Source organism: Atheta coriaria, unplaced genomic scaffold (assembly GCF_025399875.1).
Source record: "Atheta coriaria isolate IRGN ID8LTWV9N9 unplaced genomic scaffold, Caltech_Dcor_3.1 hic_scaffold_6_pilon, whole genome shotgun sequence".
Classification (NCBI taxonomy): Eukaryota; Metazoa; Arthropoda; class Insecta; order Coleoptera; family Staphylinidae; genus Dalotia; species Dalotia coriaria.
This window is the reverse complement of record NW_027045448.1, coordinates 10,267,260-10,284,805: the sequence shown is the minus strand read 5'-3', so window position 1 is coordinate 10,284,805 and position 17,546 is coordinate 10,267,260. Positions and strand designations below refer to the sequence as shown.

At 39.6% G+C, this 17,546-nt stretch overlaps 1 protein-coding gene across 4 annotated transcripts in view; it reads right to left on the bottom strand.

Annotated features, from left to right (window-relative positions):
• Positions 1-17,546, bottom strand: part of LOC135794826 (chaoptin-like) — a 122,575-nt gene that overhangs the window by 77,942 nt on the left and 27,087 nt on the right. For 3 of the 4 annotated variants that reach the window (XM_065306264.1, XM_065306262.1, XM_065306261.1), the window contains exon 2: positions 10,536-10,641. In XM_065306264.1, coding sequence (XP_065162336.1) covers positions 10,536-10,572 — 37 coding nt within the window. In that variant the 5' untranslated portion in view covers positions 10,573-10,641. Of the gene's footprint in view, positions 1-10,535; positions 10,642-17,546 lie in introns of those variants that run through there. The other variant, XM_065306265.1, reaches the window with a different exon arrangement.

The following is a 17,546-nucleotide window of genomic DNA, read 5'->3' as shown; positions in this document are numbered from 1 at the left end:
CTGACCATGAGTTTGAAAAAAGTTTTGACGTTGAGGAAACAATAAATTCCTTTTCAATTGAATTTCCCTTCTAGGGCTACAAAGAAAATTGCAAAAAATTTGATAAGCGAATCGAAAATTAAGAAATAAAATGAGATTGTCGCGAAAGCGTCGAGAAACAAAGCAGTGGCGCGAGCGAGAAGCGCAAAATGAAAATGCGATTGATAAGTTTGCACAGATAAAGCATCTGTGTCAGGTTGGGCGATTTTATCTTCGCTATTTGCAAGGAACGAACATCGATTTAGCAAACCTCCAGGGTCCTGTCCTCCTTGTCCCTTTCTACCCGGGGCGCCACCGAACCGTCGCGCACACCTCGCACAGTCGTTTTCGGCTCTCCTGCCGATTTCCACATCCTTTCCACGAAAGTGTGTATCACGCCTCGGTTCCCCAATCGACACGGGTTTGCGACTTGTTTCGCAACGACGCTTTTTTCGCTATCCGTTACGATGGACAAGCGTCAATCCGCTAATGGTAAGCTTATATCAACGCACGTGAGCGAATAACGACATATTTAAAGCACCAATACACCAAATTCATTTCCATACGTAATGAAGTAGGTGCGCCACTTTTGCTTGATTGGTGTTGAATGCGGTGTCAATTTTGAAGGGTAAATAGCCGCAATTTTCCGCGACAAATTGCCGCTCGGCGCACGTAACTTTGAGGCGAATGCGTGCAAAATTAAATCCAAATTGGAATTTATTCGGATATTGATCACATATTTGCGCGTGCGGCGGCGGCATGCGCTGCGTGGAAATGTACTGTTCAGATTTTGACTGATGGCGGCGGCACGTCCATCGATTTCAGCGCGGTCAAATCGGTTGAATCAAAATCATTCATTTGGAAATTCTACTCATCGTTTCCATATTCCAATGGAGTTCAATAGAAATAATTGAAATTCCACACGAACCTCTTAAACTTTAAATCACAACAACACTCAATTTATTCGAGAATAACGACTTCAAAACAGTTATTTCCGGAAAATAAACATTTTAGATGCATCAGCAGTGTCAACTGCTGTTTATGGCTGTTAATTTTTAATGTATGATGACACTCTGAGCATATGCTATCCGTTCAGCATAAAATCGCGTAATGTTCGAGTCCATTTTGCGCGAACAGGTTTCAAACGCAGAACTCTCAGTTTTATTACTCGGTGCTGAGCAATCAAAGCAGTAAAACCTACAACACCTGTGCAAACAGCAACATTTTCCGTAACGTACCTATTATCAAAGCGCTTGCATTGCCTAACCTAGTAAATTCTTGCAGCAGTAAACTGCAAGAACCAACAATGGCAGCAGTTTTACACATTTACATTTATTACGGGTACGGCTACTAGTTATACATAAATGCGTGTATGTTGAAATATGATTACCGGTGTTCACCATCCACCGCGTACAGTGCATTACACGTGTTTGCTTATAAAATTTACACCGGCAGTAGTCACACACTGACAATGCATGGTATGAACTAGTTACAGTGGCGCATTTAGGTTCTTGACATTCCCGTACGCATTAACAGCAAAAACTAAATTTTAATTAATAAACTTTTCTTCTCTGCAAGTTTTAATTAAACATAACGAAGCGTTTTTTATTTTGCGTAATAAATCTAGTTGTATAAATATCCAGCGTTGCAGTTGGGAAAGATTAAAGTTTTGCCAATTAAGCATAAATGTGGAAAATTAACTCGTGCGCATATATGTTAATTTTATACGCACGTCATGCCGAGTTGGATTTTCTTGGGTGAACGTGCGCATTGTTTATGCGTGCGCTTTTTACGAGCCGAATTTTATTGCGAAAATCTGTAACCTAGGCAAATTGCCGTGATTTTTTTCTATTCTGCACGTGAAGCCCTCCTTGATCGGCCATGAAAAAGGCCGGGATGTTCTGGTGCGCTGGGCTGGTTCCTGACCGAAGTAAATCCTTCGCATCGAAGCAAAAAATTGCTCTTATAAAGATCAAGGGATAAAACAAACCGGCGAGGGGCGCAACATCGTGGAAAATTGCGAAAAACTTTGTCGAGATGGCGAAAGGACCACGTAACGTATATAATACGTCTTACAAGAGACCAAAGCGGATGGAGACTTTGAAAGAATCCAAAAATCGCGCTCCAGAGTGGGGCTCGACACGCATGGATGCGATGTGTTGGATGCGTACGAGTTGGGAGATGGAGGTGGACGAAAGCTCAGTGAAAGCTGCGGAGTAGCGCGCGGGCGGACGAGATCGACGAGCTATAATTTGAAAATCCCATAATGTCTTGTTGTTTGATGGATTACGTACGCAATAAATATAACGAGGATGCGTATGGCGTCGTAAAGCATGCAGAGACGTAAATGGTGTCTGCTTATCGACGTGAAAGGATACAACAACCTGGAAAACTTGCACAGTGCTTCATCATGTTGCTTCAAATGTCATTATTAAGCACAAATTGCTTTTTTTTAGAATATAGTAGAGAATTTATTTTAAATGAGCAAATTGTAAACAAGCGGAATAGTGTTTTAATTGTAGTACAGAGATGCGTTAGTCAAAAAGGCTTTTAATTTGCATCCAGCAGTACTTGCTTCCTCAACGAGTTAGAATAGAAAAAGTTTTCTTAATAGAATCTCTCGAGGCCATTAACACGCCTTGAATTTACGACTGTTTAATGACTTATCGCTGGGTTTGAATTAATTTTCCGCAATGCAATTTGCACGTCATTACATTACAACAATTAGAGTAAATTGCAAAATTGCTGTGCTTCCATCGAATTTCAACTGCAGTTTGAAAAACTCGTAAAGATTTAATGAATCATGATTTCTGCACTCCAAATACGCACACAAATCAACAATAAAACAATAATTCAATTATTTTATTTTAACTATAAAAAGATTAATTGGAAAATGATAATGACAAGTTTATGTCAAATTTAAAAACTTTGCCGAACAGAATATTTCAATTAGGTCAGAGTATCATAAAAAGTTTTTGACATAATGAGCTTTATTTCCACGAAAATAAATTTAATATTATTTAAGCACTTACTAATAAATTTTTAACATGAAAGACAAGATTGCTTCCTGTTAGGACTTGTTTGGACCAGAAGCATGATTGTAAAAGTAGCATGTACAATAACAAAGTGATCAAAACAGAATTTGAAATTGAGATCAAATGATTAAAAGCCGTATAAAGCCCGGCGCGCTGCTCGTGCACTCTTGACTTGAGCGGTACAATAAAACCGTCGAATCTGTCACACGCACAAAAGGTCCTTGGACCCGTGATGCTAACTGAATTATCTATTATATTTCGACGCACGTTATAAGCACATACAAGCACTATACAAGAGAATACACTCCTCGACGTAGGCCGAGGGAGGAGGAAAACATTGCCGACTCAACACAATCAACACGCGGCTCGATGGCCTGTTATACAACGCACAACGCAACTTCAGATGCTTTATAAGCACGAAAACGCGAGCAAAGCCGAAAGATGTTACGATAGAAACGGCTCCAGTACAATAATAACAATACCCTGCTGTGTGAATGAAACGCACAACACAACACGCCACACACAGTCGGCATCAGCGTCTCGCTTCGCAAATTATTGCGTATAAATCCGAAAAGAGCGGAAAACGTATCGCGGCGCGCAAAGTGCGCAATCATACGGGAAAGATAGGGCGCCCGCAATCCAGACAAATGACTAGCGATCATAGATCCATTCATCAACCACCGCTTTCGGTTTAAATCAAACGAGAGTCGTGCATGTGTGCGCACGCGGCGAGAGCAAAACGCACAACACGCGATTGGCGAGCTACAGCCGCCACCGCCGCCGACGTCGTCTGATGATGGAAAGGATACGCTCGTAATGGGCCGGCTCGCTGGCGAAGGAGCGAACGAACATGCGAACGGGTTTGATGTCGCGGATGTACGTACAAACAAACGACATGAAGGGGACGGCGGCGCGTGGCGAATTGTTTCGAACAGACGTAGCGAAACGCCACCGCCAGCGTCACGGCCCGGATGGATAATGAATCGCGCCCGACCTTTTGTAATAAACTGAGAGCGTAGAGATGTAAATTTTGACTACCCAAATGAGCTTTTATGATTTTCATCCACGGCCATCAAAACAACAGGATACAAATTTAAAACAATTTTTACGCAATAACAAGTTTTATTGCAGTTCATTTGATTCAAATCGATATTGTTTCATTCAGTACGTGTTCACAAACATCAATTTATTCGCCAGTGCGCTGATTTTTTGCTATACAGCAACCAAACAATACCAAAAAAGTTAAAGTTAATCTATTATTGTGGTAATGGCGTTCTGAATAATCATAAATTCCAATTAAAAGCACTTTTTCCCAACGCCCGACAACAATAAACGGGAATAAAAGTAATGTTGCGCTGCAGGAAGCACGAGAAACATTTAAATAAATTCCAATCAGCGTCCGACACTTTAGTCAAATAACAATACATTTACGACAAAGAACGAAACAGAATGAAATATTTGCTGAAGCGTAACGTTTTTCGCAATTACGCCGACACTAATATTATTCCGCGTTTTCCGGAGGCGCGTACTCGCCACGACGCTGTTTCAACTATTTTCGTTTCTTTGTCGATTGCACGTGCCGACATTTCGTTTCGCACTTATTTAGTTTTTCGCTCGCTTTGAGCGAAAATTTGCGCCAGCACTGTCTTTACCCATCGCCCACTGGTAACGTAATTTTCGTTTAATTTTCCTCGCTCTTAGTTTAACTAATTTTCACTCCGAAGGATGCAGCAGGAGCAGTAGGGAAGGTGAATGCCTATCGCGATGTTTGTCTACCGAGGGCGGCGCGCGTCTTGCCAAGAGCGGTGGCGGCACTCCAGCAATTCCTGCTCACTTATCAAAACGAAAATTGCACAAATTGCACACGAATGCAAAATACGCGCAAAGCCATTCTCTCTAATCATAGATAATGAAACTATTTCAATTAAATTGATTTCGTGCACAGTGCAGACAAGTCGACGCGACTCGTAATAGAAATAGTTTGTAGACTGCTTTCATTACGCGCGATTACAGGATAAAATCCAACTCAAGCGCACGCTTTTTGTGAAAATGAAAACTAATACAAACGCAGCGAGCAAAAAAGTAAGCAGATTTACATTTTATACCCGTTTCATATCGGTTTATTAAAGGAATTAACCGGCAGAACATTTCAACTCGTGTTATTTTATATTTAGAGCGCTGAAAGTTGGACAAAGGGAAAAAGTTTGCGGAAGAAAAACATGCAGCGCGGAGGTAATCGCGTGCAAGTTTCGCTTCAAAATCACTTTACTGAAAGCATAACGTGCATCGTTCGCTAGCACCTCACGCTCGCCTCCATCACCAGTCCAATTATTGCATCGAATATATTTCAGTTGCAGGCATTGCGAGAGTTGCAAGTGTTGCAAGTTTGCGCAGCGCGCTCGCCCACCGCACTCGGGTAATTTATTTAAAGAAAAACATGTAAGAACATGCAGTTGAGTGATTGTCTGTGCGCGGGCGGGCGAGCGAAATGCCTCGGGCACTTCCACGGCGCAAAGGACGCGCAACATAACCTTATTTCAGCCGCATTGTAAGTGTTTTTATTTATACCCCCGTCGGCAGATGATGATAATGACAAGGATGATGTTGACGATTGACTATGATGTATTATCTGTCAGAAACTGACTAATTTTTTGTGTATTCTATAATAATTGGTAATTTTTCTTGATTAAAATCGCTTTAGTGAATGTTTTTCGACTGTTTGTCACGTTGAAGTTTTGGGCGAGTTGTTATCATACCTAAGATACCTATATTTGTATGTTGGGGATGAGGACGTCAAAGCTTCTCGTCTGTGTCACATATATCTACACCTACCACACGCAAGGAAAATGTCGAGGCTGACGACGTGGGAATTCCGAGCTTTTAATCTTGCGCACGTTCAAGTTCGTTACTCGTTTGTTCTTCGCGCCGTCAAGACGAAACAATGCGCCCACTGCCGCGCCGTGATTAGGAACAATGCTCGCACGTAAAAGCCGCATAAAGAGCATAAGGAGGCGGTAAGAACGCGCGAACTGTGAAGCTTCCGAGAGTCGCGTTGCGAAAGAGTAAGAAATAAGAAGAATTCGCGCGACGGGCTTTTATTAAAACGTCGGTTGGTTGATCAAGTACGGAGCGTTCCCGGGCTGAATTCGCCGACGGGGCTTCAAAGGACTTGGGACTCAGGTATTCTCCACGTCTAGGACCCGATCCCGAGCACAAAGTTATGTTTAATTACTTGTGCGGTGACGAAGATTTTCGTTTACTATTTCGTATCACGTTTAGAAAATGTTTATTTAACAATACCAGAAGCAATAAAGGTAAAGTTGGTTAAATTATATTCCAATAAAAACGTACCACAACCACAAAACCTCAACAAACAAAAAAAAACGCTAAAAATAGAAAATATATTAACTAAAAAGAGTTAAAAATCAATCGAAAACAAACAATAATGAAATATCTCTCCGATATAGACCCCAAAAATAACTAGAAACAACAAAGTTAAATTGAGTTTACAAAATGAGTTTCCTGCCGCAAAAATTTTTGTTATTTTTAAGTCGGACGCTCGAACGGTTTTGATAATTAACAAATCAGTGATAAACTTACGCACGCCAATATAAATTGGAAACGCTGATAAAAGAGTAGTAAAACCGAAATAGAAAACGCCACAGGGTTTAACATACACCCACTCACACACACACACAATATGGACATCTCGAAACCGTTTTCCGTTTGTTTTAAACCGAAACCGGAATTGGTGGCCGAATTGTAACAGAAAACCGCAACAAGCAATGCGCGCCTCTACACACACACACACCGAGTTGGATTTGCGAACGTGGGCTAATAATAAGTTCTGCAGATTGAAATTTCCTGTCGCAATTAAATTGGAATTTACAATAAAACGAGAATGCGCGCGAGCACGCGCATTTTGTGCGGTCGAATTGAAAATTATATTGGATATCGGATGGAAAAATATTCGCCCAAACAATTTCGGATTACTTCCGGCTTGTCGTAGTAGCAAAATGTAAACGTGAACATTTTCACCTGCGGAAAGGTCTGAAGCGTGCGGCGAATGGGTGAATGTTATTTAATGAGAAACCGGACGGATGCTAATTCCATTCGGACACTTATACAAACACCAATCAGATTCAATCGGACTTAATGCGACTTATGGACAATGGCTAAGCTGTGGTTGTGGTATTTTAGTTTATTGTTCGTGTAGTGGTATAACTACACGAAATTAAACAAGTGATTATCATCACTATTTGCAATATTAACGCTCGCTACATATACCGCAACTCCATCATTATCTATAAGGTAAAATTAATATTTTGCAACTAAAAACTATTTTACATGAATAAATAACGCAATATAAGCAATATAATCCGTGTGCACGATGTTTTAGGACGAAACTACGAGTATACTACAGCTGCAGTGTGTGCAGTTGTGTTTTGCAATTATTTACAGTTTGTGTATTTGCACATTCGAGCCGCTGGCGATTAGACGGTATTCCAAGTCGCGCGGAAAATCCGAATGCGCCGTTGGCAGTTATCGTGGCTGGCTGCAAGGAGTCGCTCGGATAGCTGATTCGAGTGTATTAGTTCGGAGATGGGCGAGAGATAATGTTTGGACGGGACGACCAACCGGCCATGATCATTCCGGAATATACGAATGTCGCCTCCAAGTGTGCGCAACACTTGCGGCTATCATTCCCCTTGCGCCGCGGTCCAAACCTTGCAAAGGGTCGAAGTGAAGTACCCAGACGGCAGATGCAAGGATATACTTGCAATGCGGACGGACTCACATCAAACAAATACTTCAAGTGGCCCATCAAGACAACCGAAATAAGTAAACTCGGCGTTAATCAACACACTTGTTAAAATTCGATTAGATTTCGTTGTTTAACTTGACTAGACAATTTATTATTATTATTATTACCATTTTGGTAAAATATAAATTAATGCCTAAAACGTGAGTGAATTGGATGTGATTCCTGCGCGTACTAATTACAAATCAATCCGAAGGCAATCTCGTTTACACAATATACGACTAGAGAGAGGGTATGGGCCGAAGAATGATAATCACCTGCCTCTTGGTGTAATTTGTGCGCACGATCGAAATCGCTTAATATGCGAGGGAATTAGAAACGCCAATTGCGTCGAGGATGACGATGCGTGTCGGGCGTGGATTTTATCAGCGTTGATTTAAAATGACGCACCTGCCGACCCGATTTACGACGCAACGCGTTTAATTTACAATCGCACGCAACGCAGCGCAGATACTAATAAATATTAATAAATATCAAGATGTGGGATTGCGCATTCAAGGGGAAATAAATTTCAATTAAAATTGTGTCTTCTTAAAAGCAAGCATTAAATTATATCATGATAGAATTGAGCGGGCGATTTAAGAGCTTCGCAACGCTCCACGCCCTTCGTCCTTGCCGCTCTTAGTCAAGATCCACAAGAGCATCTCCCGACAAGGGTAGTTATAAATCTAAGAGCTGCCTTTGACATCTGGGGACGGCCACTTGCCGAGCATATATGACAAGTCATACTTGAGATATAGTAAATTACTCGGACCAGATTAGACGTGAAGTATAGTTTTGTTATATATATCTAACTCAAAGCTTTTGAGGTGGCGGGTGGGAAGCCGGGAAGTAGTAAGTCGGTGATGGTCGTGACAAGGGGAGAGCGACGTCTAAATAGAAGTCTCCTGGCGGGCAGTTTCGTCCCACGTCATTATAACTTTCTACGGTGGCGTTCGGCTGTCTGGCTGGGGCCAAAAAGGGCAGCACGATTTTACTCGTTTTGCGCGACGCCGACGTAGGATGAAGCAATGAACGCTCGGCGCGCGCGAGCCGGCTTTGCAGATATAGAGCGACACAAAAAGCAAGTTTGCGACTGGGTCCCGGGTTTGTGCTGCATTTAGATTTGGGCTAGGTTTAAACAGAAATCGCCGTCGAAGTAACGTGTTCCACGTTCGGGTGAGTATGGTGGGCTTTTTCACATCCGCAGATTTATATTACGGCCTCTTGTAATAAAGTCGTAATCGGAGCGCTTTTACCGACTGAACTATGCCGAGCGAAAACTCGTCGAAGAAACCCCCAGTCAGACATTTATCCCGAGACCCAAGCCGTACATATACAATCTTATATTGCCTTACTACTCTCGCTTTTCATCTGCTTAACGTATCAAACTTGTAGCACGTAGAAACTTACAAATTGCAATGACATCCTACTTTGAATCGCCAATGGGCGGGTTGTAATCTTTCCTTATTATATGAATGGAACTCGTGTTAGATTTCGATAAACTTGACAGATACTTGAAGGTCATTTAGTAATTGATCTATTGACTTCTAGACAAATTCATATTTTGAAACAAATAAGTTTTTATCCAGAAATTTAAAGAAAAAATGCTTTGCACACATTTCATTACGATTCTTTTCTGTATATTGCAAAATATCATGCTTACTTTATGTATTTTGTTTTATATTACCTTTTTGACGTTCTTGGGTGACTCTTGAGTGTGAAAATATACCAGGTTCTCATTTTCAGGCATTCTCAAAATCACATGAAAAACGGAATGAAGTGCAAAGCAAAGGATCAGATGAATAATAACCTCGGCCACAAGTTTAAAAAAAAGAAGGTGAAGTACGAGTATATATAAATATGATCGTAAAATGTCGGACTTTTTACACCTTCTCATAGAACTTTTCCATTAGATTTAATAATCAAATTTTTATTAGAATGATACTTTTTCTAAATAATATTTTGGGTCCGTTTTGTAATAAGTTTTATTAAAAAAGTATCCGCCATGTCAAACAAGAAAAGAAAAAGTAAACGTTTGGTATAAATTTCCAAATTTCTGGTAAAGCGTTTTATTAAATATTAATGATGGCGCGGAATATGCGTGCAGTCGTGCGCGGTTTTGATAATTTTGGTTTAGCTCAAAGGAGTCTTTAATGCGGCGAATGTCATGATTAAATTTAATATTTAATTACAAATCAGGAAATTCTTTCGCTTATTGTATGGCACCCAGCGGAGAAGTGTTAATATTACGAAATTTAATTAGTAAAATTTGCAAATATTAAACACAGCAAACTTTTACACAAAATTGTCAGGAACAACCTATTTACTCTGGAAACCAATAATGTCCGTTTAGAACAATTTGATTCAACGGTTATATTTGGTTGTAAAACGTTTCACTACATATTAAAAGTGGAAAACAATGCTGGGTTCGAAAACACGACGTGGAAAACATTGTGTCATAAAATGAATTGTTTTCAAAACCTGCGGCATAGAAAAATGTGTTTCCGAATATAATTCAGTTTTGTATCCAAATTTGCTTGGTTTGAAAAAAATACCTTTCAATTATCATCTTAATAATAAATTCAGTCAAATGAACTCCAAATACCAACTGCATTTTTGAAACATTTGTAGGCAACATACAATAGTGCGGTTTTTCAAAAAAGATTTACTTGACTTACCGTATCTGAATGAAATCCTGGTATTGACGACGTTCATCCCTCACTGCAGACGCACGACACCCTCATTGTTTAGTCCCCAAAACACACCAAGGTTGTTCAACTCCCCCTGCAACAAAAGAAATAAAAAGAACTTAAGATTTTCCTAGAAAAATGCAATAAAATGAAATCAATTAAAACACCATAAAATCTCCGGAATACCAAGCAACATTTAAACATGAATCCGATGGCTTTTGTGGGCTTTCCCGAACGAATCGGAACAAGACATTTTATTTCATTCGTCATAATAGATAAAGATTTCTTTTGGTATCTCGATGCGACTTAAGTGCTTGTAGCAATACTGGCGGGGCAATAAAAAAGGAGTAATTTTATCTTTAATCCGCCGCATCGTTTTGTTACCGCCAGGCGCGAACCACGCCGAGCATCTGAGAAGGGCAGATGTAGATAGGGAAAAAAAGAAATAACAAAACGACGGCGATAAAATGACGAAAAGGGAGGCTGTATTCGTCTCTCATTTTGCGTTGTAGATTGTACGCGAAAAGAGAGGGTAAGATACCAATGCCAATGTGGGGTCGATTCGGTTTCGTGCTGCTTTTGGCGGCGCGCCTCCGGTATGTGCGCTTCGAATGTAGCGAAATGAGTATTTCAAGAAGTTAGTTTTAAGAATTGCAGGAACGTTTTAAATTCTCCGCGCGGGCCGTATGAGGATGTTAAAGAACAGACACTGCCGTATGTTTTACTCTGCCAGCGCGGATAAAGTTGGAAGCGGTAAAAGCTGACTTTGCATTGTGTGAGATTGTACGATTCTCTAGGTCTTCTCGATTTTATACACCCCCGGGTAGCGTAATTCCGAATATGACAATTCATTAAAAATGCGACAATCAGCATTTTTATAAGATGCATTTTTGATGAGATCCGATTCATTTCCAACAAATCTTTGATTACAAGAGCAAAAAATGTCACAGTACGCATTTTTGTCATTTTACTTTTAAAAGAACTTTAGTAAACTATTTATTGAAACAGTAAACTTTCAAACAACAACATTCCGGTGGAGAGTTACACAAGTATGGCAGCACAAAGCATCTTTCAAGAAATAATAAAATAACAATTGCGCATGTTTAGCGTTCTCGAGTATATATGCTCGTTAGCCGAGCTAAATATTTGATTTAAAGCGAGCAAGTTCGTAAGCACTTTGCGCCAAAACGAATAATGTGTTTACGTGTACAGGCGGCGGCCGTAAAACTGAGCGGACGAAAAAACGATTGCTTATTAAAATTTTAGTGCGGAATTCGCGCTGAAACACAACGCGGCCGGGTGCCATCACTACGGCACATACATTTAGAATACATATGCGCATATTTGAAACAGCGATCGGCGAGAAACGCTCGTAAAGCGGAGAGGCGGTAGCGGTGGTGGCGACTTCAACCGCCACGCTTTACTTCTCACAATTCACGGTAACCAGGGTGACGGAGGAAATTATTGCTTAACGTATTAACTAGTTCAGTGGAAAAAATGTGATCCGACATAATTTAACATACCCAGTATATGAAAATAAAAAGCTGATTACACGACCAAAAGTTCAAACTCATCGCCATTGTAGTGGAATTTTTTATATTCATCAACGTTATGACTAAAATAACCAAAAATAAAAGTACATTTTACCAAATTAATAATTGTAATTTATGCATGATGAAAAAATAAACTAACTAAATTATTATAGCATTAAAATATTACTTTACTGACCATTAGTTCTAAACAAGTAACAATTTTTTGATAGAAATATTAAAATAATATATACGCATTTCTTGAAAGCTTCAGCACAGTTAAGTACTTACAATGGTGATTATTGTGCGCTGAAGGTTTAGTAAATGCAAATGTACAGTAGTTCAACAATACCCTAGAGTGAACAAATGCAATGATAATGTTTACTGCGGAATACACATTCCTGTATAAAGCGTAATAAAACGGTTGATATTAATATGAAAACGAAGCCGAAAGACAAAAGAGAAAAAACACAACGAAAAACAAAAAACATTTTAACTATTAGCAACTTTCCAACAAAACAAAACTATTGTTTTATACAGCCGCGCATTTCTAGGTCAGCTAGCTCATTACAGTGCTCTCATGTTATTTGTTTGTTCTGCACGTGTCATATTCTTTTACTCTTACATAGTGTAAAAATGTACCCGTCATAAAATGTGTTTCTAGTAATGGCTGTGTGAATACCAAACAGACAATTCCAGTGCAAGTTTACTGTTCGAACAAAATTTTCCCGGGTTATCATTTTTATCGCATCCGTTTATTTCATTAGTTCGCTGCAAGTGCTTCGAGTATTTATGATTTGTTTGCGAATTTAAAACTTTCAGAATGCAACAAAATAAAACGCGATCGTAAAAGACGCAAGGAGCAAAGGAAGCTGCAGGGAAAATTTAAATGCACTTATAGGAAAATGTTCAAAATATAGTTGGTTGCGTTTTATTTGTTTGGTTCATGTTGCAAGTTTTCCAATGCAATTTCCGGATAGCTGGATAGCGTCAGCGGATATATTTGACGATTTTTCCGATTCGATTAAATAATTCAATGCAGCAAATTCAACATTTTACAAACTCTTTTTTCTATTTTATGAATGATGCATATTTTACTATTTCTTCTTATAACTGAATAAAAACTTTATTAGATTTACTTGTCACTACATTATGAAATTCACCCCGAGCATGTTTGTCTTATATCATTAGCATGAAATTATTATTTAGCGATATCTAATTACAATTCACGTGGAAATCGCCAAATCTAATCGCACTACCACCGAGATACTAATTGTGGTCCTGAATATTACTCGCAAAGTCGCAGCAAAGATTTAATCTCTAATTACAATTATTATGTGAAATTGTGTGTCATTTAAAAGGCGGTCGCGAGTCGACTGCCGTGCGCCCCCGCACGAACTTTCCAACTTTTGCGACGCGCGGCGCGTATTCGAATGCAAAGCGAGTCTCGTAAACACTAAATAATTACACATTTTTCACCCCTTCTCAGAGGTCTCAGCACATTCGCGATCATTATACGCGCACGCGCGCCCTCAACTTCTTTTGTGCATAGGTACCTATATTTTTTCTTGTTTCTTACCGATTGCTTGCAAGTGCAAAAAACGAAGGATCTACATAAAATAAGAGTATTTCAACGGTTTCAAACGCTTCAATTGCTCGCCTGTTCAACTGCTCAAAAACGCTCAAGGATTGGGGCGCGCGCGATGAAATGTGAAAGCCGTGGGAACGCGTCGGAGTTACGAGAGTAGGCCGGATTCGTTTATGGTATTGCGCCAGATTGTACTCGACAAGCGCGCCGTGGTGCACGAATGATGATTTGGATATTTGCTACGTGACTAGGAATAAGAATTTGCAAATATTGCTGTATTATTATTCACAATGGCAGTTTACTCATGTCTTATGGGAATTGGTATAAAGGGTAAGTGCAAAGTTTGCCCCGAATTTGTAGATGCAAGTTAAATAACTTTAGTTTACGAAATCTATTTCAAAATTTAGATGTTATACAGGGTCATTGAATATTTACAACTAAACTTTGGTCGTATATCGATCTATTATAAATTATAAATCATCAAATTGAGCAGATATTCAATGTGAAATGCATTTCAATGTTTGCCGATTTTTAGACTTTAAATATATTAATAATAAAAATCGATGCGCAATAAATTTTAGATGCGAATTATGAAACAGATGGAAAAGGAAAACAAAATTTGCATAAATCAACATATCTCCCAAAATATGTTTACGTTAATTGTATTATTATTTTCACCGAAATGAATGCAATTTGAATATTTCGAATTTGCACAATCGCGAGCGGTGGTGGTGGCGGCGCGCGCGCATTCCCGCATCTATCAAACTGGCAAAGTTTGTGCATTAGATGAAATTACGATGTTTGCGTGTTTAGATTTCTACATGTGCGCTAGTTTATAGCTTTGCTGTCCGCGTCGCGCACACGTACGTATGCGGGGGCGGCGCGGCCCCGGTTTATAACTAAATGCGTTTTCCGAGTATCACCCAATTCCATCAACGACTTCCACGTCGTCGTACGTTACGCTTTTGCAATATTTTCACTCGGAAGTTGGCGGCCGAGGCGGATTCGATGTTTCGTCGACTTTGGGCCGAATACCAAAGGTATACACACTCACACGACAACACGCATCACAAGTAGTGGTGGTGGCGGCGTGGCTCTAAGGTGTGGTGCTGTGGTACTCGCGTAGTAAATTTCGTGCCGCGTTTTATTTTTATTTCATTTTTATACCTGCGGCGCGCGCGTGCTTTTTGTTTTTGTTTTCAATGAATATATTGCATAATATCCCCCATTGCGTTGTATTTCTTAGGCGGAAATACCTCAAAAAGAGAAGCCCGCAGGAAAATTTTATAAAACCTACATATTTCGAATTGAATACATTGTGAATGATAAAAATAAAAATGAAGATAAACATGTGGCAGGCGCAATAAATATTATTTAATCCGCCGCGTGCGGATGTGCGAGTGATGTGTTAATGCGAAAGTGCCAAAGTGGCGCTTCTTGCATGAGGGTGGTAGGAAAACAGATAATAGTAAAGCAGTCGAAAGAAGCGCGGAAACAAATGTAAATGGAAAATATTGGCGCGTTTAGTGAAAGGCTCCGGGGTGGTACGGACGGCGCTTAGCGGTGCTTTTTCTTTCCGCCGATACTTTAGTTTCAAATCAGGCTAAACGGGAAGCCAAACAGAGGCTATAAATAACTAATTGACTACTCCGAGGGCGAGGGCAAATGCGATTCCTTTTTTCCATTTAAAAACAGATCTTTTATTGACAAACTGTGAGTTGACTTTTAGGTTAGGTTTTCATATCAACTAGCGCCATCGATCGAGCTAAAAATTAACTATAAATATAGTTGAAGTAATTTTAGGTTTACGATTATATCCACTAGTGTTAATATTTATACTACACACGGCAATTCGTAAATTTTCATTTTTATGACTTTCCATGCGTTTGTTTTTCTTCACGACTGCCCGGTAGTTTATATTACGCCGTGCTATTAAGAGCCATAATACGGCTCAAATTAAGAAAGCATTTCTAGCGTCATAAATAATAAATTTATTGCATCGGGGCGTTACTTGACAACTACATTTGCGACACCCGTGGTGCGAAACTACAAGCACACTAGGATTTTACCCAGCTGGATGCGCACACATAATTCTGACATTGTCCTGCGACAGAAAAATCTCGTCGAGTTTCTGTGCATAATTAGAATGAATGATAATACCGAAATCAAAGCCAGCGCAGAAAAATGCAGACAAGCGTACGACGCGTCCTATAATTATTTATTCTCTAAGGCTGTCAGTGGATTTTTTTTTCTTGGCCTCCCATCTTATTTCCTTGCTTATTTTCTTTGTTTCTCACGTTAGGTTTGTTTTCTTTGTTAATCGCTCGCGTCTGTTTTCTCACTTCACTTCCTGCCAACAGATGCGAGCTTGTGCACCCGCGGCGCTAGTGGCGCCTTTACTTTTTCATTATTTGCTTTATTTGCTTTCGCTGCAGGCCGTTTGAAGGGCCAAGGCGGAGATGGTTTGCGCGCACGTTTCGCACTCGACGTATTCGACGAGCGCTCTTGTAACGCGCCGTGCGTTTTTCCGCTGATACTTTTACTCTTTACTCATTTTCTGTTTGTAGGTACTACAACGTGGCGTGGTGTTGAGATTGTGAATGAGCGCGGGCGCGTCGGGCGAAGAAAACGGGCGGCGATGCAAGAAGGGTTCTTAGAAATGATTAATGCGATTTTTCGGAATCCTTTAACGGGAACGCACACGCCCGCGTCCGGCGAGGCGTGCGAAAAAGTCGGAGGAGCTAAGGACGTTGTTCTCGTCTTTCAGGTTGAATGTTGCGCGCGAGTTGAAGATTCCTGCCGAAATGAAGGATGCTGTTGGCTCGTGCATCGCAATCATTTAGTGCTAGGCGGGGGCGCAGACGAGGAGAGGAAATAAAAAATGAAGAAATGCTTCAAGAATGAGGCGAAGAAAAAAAAAGAAAGGAAAACTTAGTGAACTGGCAAAGTTTTCCTAGTATGAAAAAATGTTATTAATGAAATTTTGAGTGTGGTCGACTGTAACAGAAGCGTGCCGTCTGGGACCCGATTATAATTAAATTTGTTGTCATTAATCCAGCGTAAAGAATTAAAAATCACCGAAATATGAAAGTTAAATTTAAAATCTAAAATGTATTCAACAATATACATCAATTTCAATTACATATAAACCGACATCAAAAAATGAATATATAAAATTATCTACCGAAAAAGCAAACTTTTATTATTTATAAATGTTTAAAGCCAAAAAGTGCACACGCTGACAATTTTAATAAAACTGTTATTGGCTCTTCTCTAACATAAAATATTTTCACTAACTATATTCATATGCATATTCATGTTGATATTATGAAATTTGTTTTGTCGAAAACCGCTTTAATAAAAAAATGCCAAAAAATACATACAAGCCACTAAAACCGCGCGTTATATGTTTTGTCCACGAGTGCGTAAAACATTTGCGTAGTGCATGGTTTTTTGTTGTATTTTGCGTGGCACGGTGCCGCGTATAAAGGGCGATTATAAATTTGAAAGCTTTGGAGCCGAATAGGTGGGTGTGTCACTTCAAAAAACGCAACGTAATTTATTAACAAAATTGCCCGTTTTGCCTTGGCGCGTATGCACTAATATTCTTACATTTTTGCATGTTGCGGGCATATATTAAGGACACACGTTTTGTCGCCACAGCGTTTGGAGCTAAACAAAAGCGGTAAAGAGAATTTGTTAAAATATCGCACCGAAAAAAATAGGAACTATACAAATATCTATTCTATAAAAAATTCGAAGCCAAAAAATATAAAAATTTTATTGAGAATAGTATTTTATCTAAAGTTACGAATTATTAATTTTGTAAATTTCGATTCATAAATAATTATCGTACTTTTCTAAATTAATAAAAAAAAATCA